At 36.2% G+C, this 9,004-nt stretch overlaps 1 protein-coding gene across 1 annotated transcript in view; it reads right to left on the bottom strand.

The window, feature by feature from the left end:
* Positions 1-398: 398 nt before the first annotated feature.
* The window catches only part of Slco6a1 (solute carrier organic anion transporter family member 6A1), a 72,562-nt gene continuing 63,956 nt past the window's right edge, over positions 399-9,004 (bottom strand). Inside the window, exons 13-15 of the mRNA XM_034521911.2 lie at positions 5,254-5,397; positions 4,165-4,214; positions 399-568 (exon numbers count right to left, since the gene is read on the bottom strand). Coding sequence (XP_034377802.1) covers positions 5,279-5,397 — 119 coding nt within the window. The 3' untranslated portion in view covers positions 399-568; positions 4,165-4,214; positions 5,254-5,278. The remainder of the gene's footprint in view (positions 569-4,164; positions 4,215-5,253; positions 5,398-9,004) is intronic.

The raw sequence follows: 9,004 nt of genomic DNA, 5'->3' as shown, positions 1-9,004 counted from the left end.
CTTACATCTGGGAACATAAATATTCTAAGATGGGGAAGAGGCCCTAGGCCAAAAGTTTTAATAATATATACTACAGAACCAAATGTTATTTTTAACATTATTTAAAAATATAAATGTAATATATATATATATATATATATTACTTAGATTAAGTAATATTTTAAGTTATCATTTACACTAAAATCTATATTACATATGTAAAAAAATATTTTAAAATCCTAACCTAGAGCTAGCAAGTGGCTTAGTTCATAAGGCGGCTTGGTCATACAATGAGTTCAATTCCCCTAGCCCATAGTGGTATTAGAAAACTGACTCCCGAGAGGTGCTCATGCATGCACTATATCAAGAACACACACTCTCTACAATAAAACTAAGAAAGAATTACTAGTCCATAAAATACGGTCAAAAATGTTCAATAAAATATTCTTTATTACTAAAGTGAAAATCCGCATAGATACTTTTTCTGATAATTTTCTGTTATGAAATTATAACACTGCCACAATCTTACAAAATCTCCAGAGGATAGACTGCTGTCGTTAGAACCTGGACCCTCACGGATTCTCCAGTCCTAGAGATTTAAACCAAAAAGAGTCAGTCAATTTTCACACAAGACTAGCTTATACATTTTCACATTTCATATTCAATTTAAAGAGTGTGAGTATAATGGATATTTTCTGCCTCATACTTTCTTCTGCCTGTCATAGGTATGGTTGGAGTCACCCTTCCATGCAAGGTCACATTACGGTTATCACTTCTCCTAGAGAAGGAAACAGCAGGAAAAAAAACCTGACTTATTTGTTCTTGTTAAAGAAAAATATTTTTATATAGTATTTGGAAACTGTAATAAAATGTGTACCAAACATGAAAAAATTAAAAATTTTTTAGAAGCACAACTTAATTAGAGAAAAAATCCCATTCATTAATTGCTACATTTCTATATTTAAGTGCAGATTTTTCTTTGTAAGAAGTAGTTGTGCTTAATTTTAAACTAAAGGGTAAAGAGAAAAACCAGGCAGTTTCTCAAGATTATCAGGCTCCTTTATTACAATTCAGGTGAATGGAAATGTAGATATATGTGACAACATCAAACTTTATGTCTTCTAAAACAAAACTCAGTAGAATACGTATCCTGCACTTTTCAGGAGTGAGCTCTGTAAGTCATATCATCAATGAGTAGAAATTTAACTCTTAAAAAGAAGCTAAAGTAATCTATCTTGGAAATTTAATTTGGTTTTAATTTATATTTTCATAGTAGCAAAATATCTAATTTAATTTATAAGATTATTGAGAAACAATTACCAAGATGCCAAATAAAATTAACAAAAATAGACAATAGAAGGATGAACTATAGATATGATAGCATTTCGTTTTTAACATGTGTGAAATTCTTAAGAATGAGGTAGAACACTTTAAGTATACGCGAAGAAAGGGAGCTAACCCTCCATGGCCAATATCCAATAACTAATAGGGAAACACTGCAGAGTTAAACTGTATGTTTTTGCATTTCCATCTCACATGCCTCTATTATCTTCTTATTACACATATGATGAGTGTTCTCTGTTCCCCCAGATTCAATACCCCAGTCTCTGCCACAGAACACCTTCTTTGTCTCTTCCCCCATCTTCTGCAGATCACACAAACCCTCCCCTCCTAATATCTCTCTCTTTCCACTTTCTGCTTTATACCAACTCCTTGTAACCCACAAACCATTCCTGGACAAATAAATTTACCCTCTTCTGTTCTTTGACAGGAAAATTCTCAACTTGATATGGAAAACAAAACAAAACAAAACAAAACAAAACAAAACAAAACAAACAAATAACAAGAAGAAGAACAACAACAATGAAGACAAAACAGTGTAGCTAAAACCACCCTGAACAATAAAAGAACTGCTGGAGATCACACCATTCCCAATTTCAAGTCGTATCTCAGAGCTATAGTAATAAAAATCACACTGTATCTGGGGGGTTGGAGGATGGGGAAAGGGAATAACATCTGAAATGTAAATAAAATCTCCAATAAAAAATTAATCTAAAAAATCACATGGCTTTGGCAGAAAGCAGATACATTGATTAATGGAATTTAACTAAAGACCCAGACATAAATTGCCACATCTATGGACACCTGATATTTTTATAAAGAAGCCAGAAATAAACACTGGAAAAAAACATATTTAACAAATAGTGCTGGTCTAACTGGATGCCTATAGGTAGAAGTATGCAAGTAGATCCATATTTCTCACCCTGCACAAAACTCAAGTCCAGATGGACCAAAACCCTCAATATCCAACCAAATACACTGAACCTGACAGACAAGAAAGTGAAAGAAAAGCCTTTAACACATTGTCACAGAAGAAGACTTCTTGAACAGAACACCAATAGCACAGACACTAAACTCAACAATTAATAAATGGGAAGTCATGTAACTGAAAAGCTTCTGTAAGGCAAAGTATACCTTTAATTTGGACAAAGCAGCAAGCCTACAGAATGGGAAAAGATTTTTACCAACTCTATGTCTGATGGAGAACAAATATCAAACATATATAAAGAACTACAGAAACTAGGTATCAAAAAATCCCCAAAATAACTTAATTAAAATGGGTTACAGAACTAAACAAAAAATTCTTAATAGAGGAAATTTAAATGTCAGAGAAACAAATAAAGGAAATATTCAGCACTCTTAGCTACTGGGAAAATGGAAATCAAACTTTTTTTTGTTTGTTTTGATCTTCTGTCTTACACATGTCAGAATGACTAAGATCAATAACAAGTGATAGTACATGGTTTTGATGGTATGGAAGAAAGGTAACACTCCTTCATTGATGGTGGGAGTGATAACTTGTGCAGTCACTATAGCAACCTGCTTGGTGGTTACTCAGAAAGGTGGGAATTGATTTACCTCTACCATTCTTGGGCATATATTCGAAGGACAATTCATCCTACCACAAGGACATTTCCTCAACCACATTAACTGCTGCATTGTTCATAATAGCTAGCTAGGAGTTGTAAATAAATCTAAATGACCCTGAACTCAAGGATGGATAGAGAAAAAGTGGTTCATTTACACAATCGAGTATTTACTCGGTGTTCAAAAATTGTATCATTAAATTTGCAGGCAAATGGATGGAAGTAGATTAAAATAGTCTCGAGTGAGGTAATCCAGACCCATAAAGATAAAACTGGTATATATTCACAAATATGTGATTAGTAGACATTAAATAAATAATAATCTGCCTACAATCAATACACACAGATACAGTATGTGTAGAGGAATGGAAGGGAAGCTCAGGGATTTTCCTGGGAGGGGAAAATAGAAAAAAAATTATGAGTGCCCTGGGGATGGATGTAGATGGGAAGGAGATAGTCATGTGGGACATGGTAGTAGATATAGGGTTAAAGGAGATATTGGTGACATTTGATGGATGTTGTAAAAAACCTAGTGCAGTAGAAATGCCCTAGGACTTGTAAGAGTGATCCAAATGTGGTCCCCTAATAATGAGGGAGACAGAGTCCAAAAAACAATCTTTCTTGTCTCAACTGAAGCTTTTAGTAGTGGGACTGTGTTACATTCATATTAGTTGTTGACTAAAGGGGTCAGTGGAAATGCCCAAACAAGCCAGACTGTTGCTAAGACAATGAGTTGGCCACATTGCCAAGGACAACACCTACACCACTTCTTGAACATGGGTAAGTCCAGCTGGTGCCTACATGGAGCCTTAAACCTTACATTCTAGTCTCCTTGGTGTGGGAAGGTACTCTGTGGGATACTAAAGAGAAACAAAAACACTAACAAAACCATTATACCTTTGGCCTACAATCTGCCTTGCCTCTAAGTTATGTTAAGGGAATGATGGCACAGAGCTTGTGCAAACAGCCAACCTATATTTGATTTGACTTAAGGCTCACTCCATGAGCCAGGACTCATACCTTACAGTGCTTGGTGAACAAGAACCAGACACTAGATAGCCCAGAGACCTAGGATAAAACCAAACACTAGTTTTCTTTTTAAAAAGGCATTAAAATGACCCCTAATGATATTCTGCTGTACTCAAAGATCAGTGTCTTATTCAGTCATCATCAGCGAAGTTTCTGCAGCAAATGGGAACAGATGTAGAGACCCACAGCCAGACATTATGCAGAAAGAAGAAATTCTTGGAACTTTTACCTGTAAATGGGATCTCTCCATCAAATCCTTTCTGTCAGAGGTCAGGAAACCTGTCAGAAGAGGAGGAAAGAGTGTAAGAGCCAGAAGGGATGGAAGATACCAGAACAAGGCTCTCTGAATCAGCTAGGGAAGGTTTATATGAACTCATAGCCACAAAAGTAGTAACCAGAGTGCTTGCTTGCACCAAATTCTCTCATAAATTATAGCTTTCAGCTTGGTGTTTTTATGAACTCCTGAGTATCTGAAGGAGTGGCTCTCTGATTCTTGTGCCCGCTCTTTTCATTCTGTTGGGTTGCCTTGTCCAGGTCAAGTGTAATAGTTTTTTCTTTTGATCTCATTGCATCTTATTTTGTTATGTTTGGTTGTTATCGTCTACAAGCCTATTTTCTGACTAGAGAAATAAAAAGGGGTACATCTGGAGAAAAGGGGAGGTGGGAAGGAACTTCGAGGAAGAGAAAGAGGGCAAACTGTAATCAGAATATATTTTATAAAAAGAGAGTTAATTTTAAATAAAAGGAAAAATACCTGCAATGCACATTTATATATGTGCTCTGTCGGCATGTACACCTGCATGCCAGAAGACAGCAACAGATCATATTACAAATGGTTGTGAGGTACCATGTTGGTGCTGGATATTTAATTCAGGACCTCTGCAAGAACAGCTAATTTTCTCAATTATCCCCTTTCTTTGTATAGATTTTGTGTGTGTGTGTGTGTGTGTCCTTGTGTGCCTATTTTTGAGTTAAGTCAACATGTTTGTCTTGTTTATTTGTTTGTTTTTTGGAGACAGAGTTTGTAGCTCTGGTTGTCCTAAAACTTAATGTGTAGACCAGACTGGCCTTGAATTCACAGATTTATTTCCTCTGCCTCCCAGATGCTGAGACTGAAGACATGCACCATCACCCAGAATTTTTTAAAAGAAAAAAAATAGATAGTCAAATATCTTATGCAATCTTAATACAGAGCACATTTTATGCTCAGATTAATTGCAGCATTATATGAAGCATATTTTTAAACTGTATCATTATTATTATCTTAAAATTTATTGGTATGATATTTCATTGACAAAGGAAAAAATAAAATTCTTACCAAAGAAGAAATCAGTTAATAATTATTATTTTCTTTTTTTGGTTCCTTTTTTTTTCTTTACATTCTCACTTCCAACTCTTATAACATTATATTTAAGAAGTGCCAAAAGAGTAAGCAAGGTTGTGATCAATTTGCAAAAAATACCTGTATTAGAAAGAGTAATAACGTAACTATGTTTTTAACAAATGCTTTTGAAGAATGCCATGCACCTGAAAAAAAGATATAATTTACTTCTGAAAGTATAAATTTCTCAATTACAAAATAAAATTAATATTATATAGTAATATAAAATTAAATTTTCCAATGCTTACAAAACTTATATTTATTTATTAGGTAGCCTCCAAAGGGCAATGATTTATGAATTCATATACTGTATTAATTTAAAGACACCTTAATGTATTATATGTTCCAAATTTATTATTAGTAGAAACTGGAACATTCTTAAAGCTTTAAGTAGTTTTAGTGTTTGAAATATTATTTTCCACACATAAACATTAATTTATAGAAAATTGCTTTTATTGGTTTTTTAAAATTAAAATTACATAATAATAATAATTAAAGTTCATGAGTAATAAACCCTGTTAGAGTTAAAATGTTGTAGCAAAAAATACCAGTTGTCCAATACAACTACAAAACAAGACAAGTAAAGTTAATGAGTCTTTTCCATTTATTAATTATTTCTGGATACTATCTAAAAGATGTAGTTACCTGTAATACTACAATGAAAACTATAAATTTCTTTTGGATACATAGAGTTTGAAAAAAGAAGTGAGAAATGATGAAAAATACATCCAATAGTGCTTTCAAGAAGAATATAGTGATAGTAAGAAACATATCTGACAAGAATAGAAAAATTCAGACAATATATATTCACATCTTCTACATTTAAATAAATTATTCACACCCAAATAGAGGAAAGAGCAAAATGGCGGTGGCACAGAGTCCTCTTTAAATACATTTTTCATAGCAGATGGGAACAAGAGGTAGAAAACTACACTTTCATCAAGAAGGATCTGTGACACAACAGAGCATTCTGTTGTAGTCTTACAAAGACTGGCCTGGAATGATTGCATAGAATAGAGTGCAAAGAAATACCAAGAGATGTGCTTAATGTTGAGAGGGGAAATAGTCAAACCACCAAAGAGTAATAATACACAGTGGGCAGCACTGGCTGTTTTTATTCAGAATTTCAGTGGGACAAAAGGAATGAGAATGGAAAGACTTGGTAACTTTATAGCCTGGTCAGAAAAGAGCAAAACCACATGTTTGGAAGAGCAAAACATAAGTGTGGCCCAGTAAGGACTTGCTAATGAGATTGCTATGACTAAACGGGAGTGGATAATTGTACATCAGAACAATGAGCAAAGGCCTCCAGTAGCTGAGTGAGCTTGCTGCTCAGGGGAACTTTTTCTCCTTGTTTTCTTTCCTTTCTTTCTTTCTTTTTTTTCTATCTATCTATCTATCTATCTATCTATCTATCTATCTATCTATCTATCTATCTATCTATCTATCTTCTCCCAAACATTGTTTTTCCCCATAGTTCCCTCCTCACAGAGTCTCTCCACTTATCCCTTCCCCTTCTCCTCTGAGAGGGTGAAGCCTTCTCTCCACCTCTCCTCCCAGGGACATCATGTCTGCCAGATTGGGCCTTTCTTTTCCCACTGAGTTCAGACAAGACAGCCATGGAGACTGAGCTGCACATCTGGTACATACATAATTGGAGCCTCTGTCTAGCTTGTGTATGTTCTTTGGTTGGCGGCTCAGTCCCTGAGAGTTCTGTGGGGCAGGAAGTTCAGATTAGTAAACTCTGCTCATCCCCTTCGGGGCCTTCCATCCTTCCCCCATTCTTCCATAAGAGTCCGTGCTCTCCATCCAACGTTTGGCTGTGGGTATTTGTATATGTTTCAGTCAGCTGCTGGGTAGAGCCTCTCAGAGGACAGTTATGCTAGGTTTCTGTCTGTAAGAATAACAGAGAATTTGCCTCCCCATCTCCCCTTCCATTCAATTTCCTTCTTCCCTCTGCCTCCTATGATGATGTTGTTTAGCCTTCTAAGTGTGACTCCAGCATCTTTTCTTGGGTGTTTCTTCTTGTTTAACTTCTTTGGGTCTGTGTGGTATATCATGGATGTTCTGAACTTCATGGGTAATATCCACTTTGTCAGTGCACGTCTTTTTGGGTCTGGGTTATCTCACTAATGATAATATATTCTAGTTCCATTAATTTGTCTGCAAAATTCACAGTGTCTGTTTTTAATAACTGAATGGTATTTCATTGTGTAAATGACCCACATTTTCTGTTGACGAACATCTGGTTTGTTTCCAGTTTCTGACTATTATGAATAAAGCTATGAATATAATGGTACATGTGTCTTTGTAGTATGGTGGAACATCTTTTGTGAAAATGCCAAGGAGCAGTATAGTTGGGTCTTAAGGTAGAACTATTTCCAATTATATTCAAAACTACCAGACTGATTTCCAGAGTGTTTGGACAAGTTTTCCCTCCCATACACAATGCACAAGTGTTCCTCCTTCTCCACATAATCTCCAGCATCAGATGCCACTTGAGGTTTTGATCTTAGCCATTCTGATTGGTATAAGGTGGAATCTCAGGATCCTTTTGATTTGCATTTTCCTGCTGACCAAGGATGTTGAACACGTTTTTTAAATCTAAAAGTCCAGCCTTCATCTTTTGCCCAGTCATTGGCTGCACAAAAATACTTAAAAAAAAATTGGATATTTTCTTTATTTACATTTCAAATGTTATTCCTTTTCCCAGTTCCCCTCTCCTGAAATCCCCTATCCCATCCCCGCTCCTCTACTTTTATGAGGGTATTCCACCACCCATTCACCCACTCCCGCCTCCCTGCCCCAGCATTCCTCTACAGCAGAGCATTGAGCCTTCACAGGACCAAGGGCCTCTGCTCCCCTTGATGCCCAACAAGGGCATCAAGCTGCTACATATGCAGCTGGAGCCATATATCCATCCCTCCATGTGTACCACTTGGTTGGCGGTTTAGTCCCTGGGAGCTCTGGGGGTTCTGGTTGGTTGATATCATTGTTCTTCCTATAGGGTTGCAAACCCCTTCAGCTCCTTAAGTCCTTTCTCTAACTCCTCCATTGAGCACCCCATTGGGAAGCCCATGCTAAGTCCAATGGTTGGCTGCAAGTATCTGCCTCTGTATTTGTCAGGCTCTGGCAGAGCAGTGCTTTTCAGCCAATCTAGATTCCTCTGTTGAGAATTCTCTGTTTATCTCTGTACCCCATTTTAAAATTGGGTTATCTGGCTTGTTGGTTATTTTTTAGTTCTTTATGGATTTTGGATATTAGTCCTCTCTCAGATGTAGGGTTACTGAAATTCTTTTACCAATTTGTAGGCTGATGCTTTGCAGTATTGTCAATATCCTTTGCCATACAGAAGCTTTTCAGTTAAAGAGGTATCATTAGTCAACTTTTGATCTCAGAACCTGAGCCCTTGTTTAGGTTAGGAAGTTTGTTTCCTACATCAATGCATTCAAGGCAATTTCCTACTTTCTCTTCTATTAGATTTAGTATATCCAGTTTTGTGTTGAGATCCTTGATCCACTTGGACTTGAATGGCCATGGCTCAGAATTGAGTATTATTGCTCATGTGGACAGCAGGTCTTACTAAGCATTCCTAATTTTCCAGAGAAGCAAAATGCAAGTGTTGTGGGGTCCTGACAGCTTCAAAACAAATTTTTAAAATAAGTCAGGAAGACCCACCCATAATGAG

The sequence above is a fragment of the Arvicanthis niloticus genome, chromosome 17 (assembly GCF_011762505.2).
Source record: "Arvicanthis niloticus isolate mArvNil1 chromosome 17, mArvNil1.pat.X, whole genome shotgun sequence".
Lineage (NCBI taxonomy): Eukaryota > Metazoa > Chordata > Mammalia > Rodentia > Muridae > Arvicanthis > Arvicanthis niloticus.
Note: the sequence above shows the minus strand (reverse complement) of the source record. Positions and strands in the feature narration are given on the sequence as shown.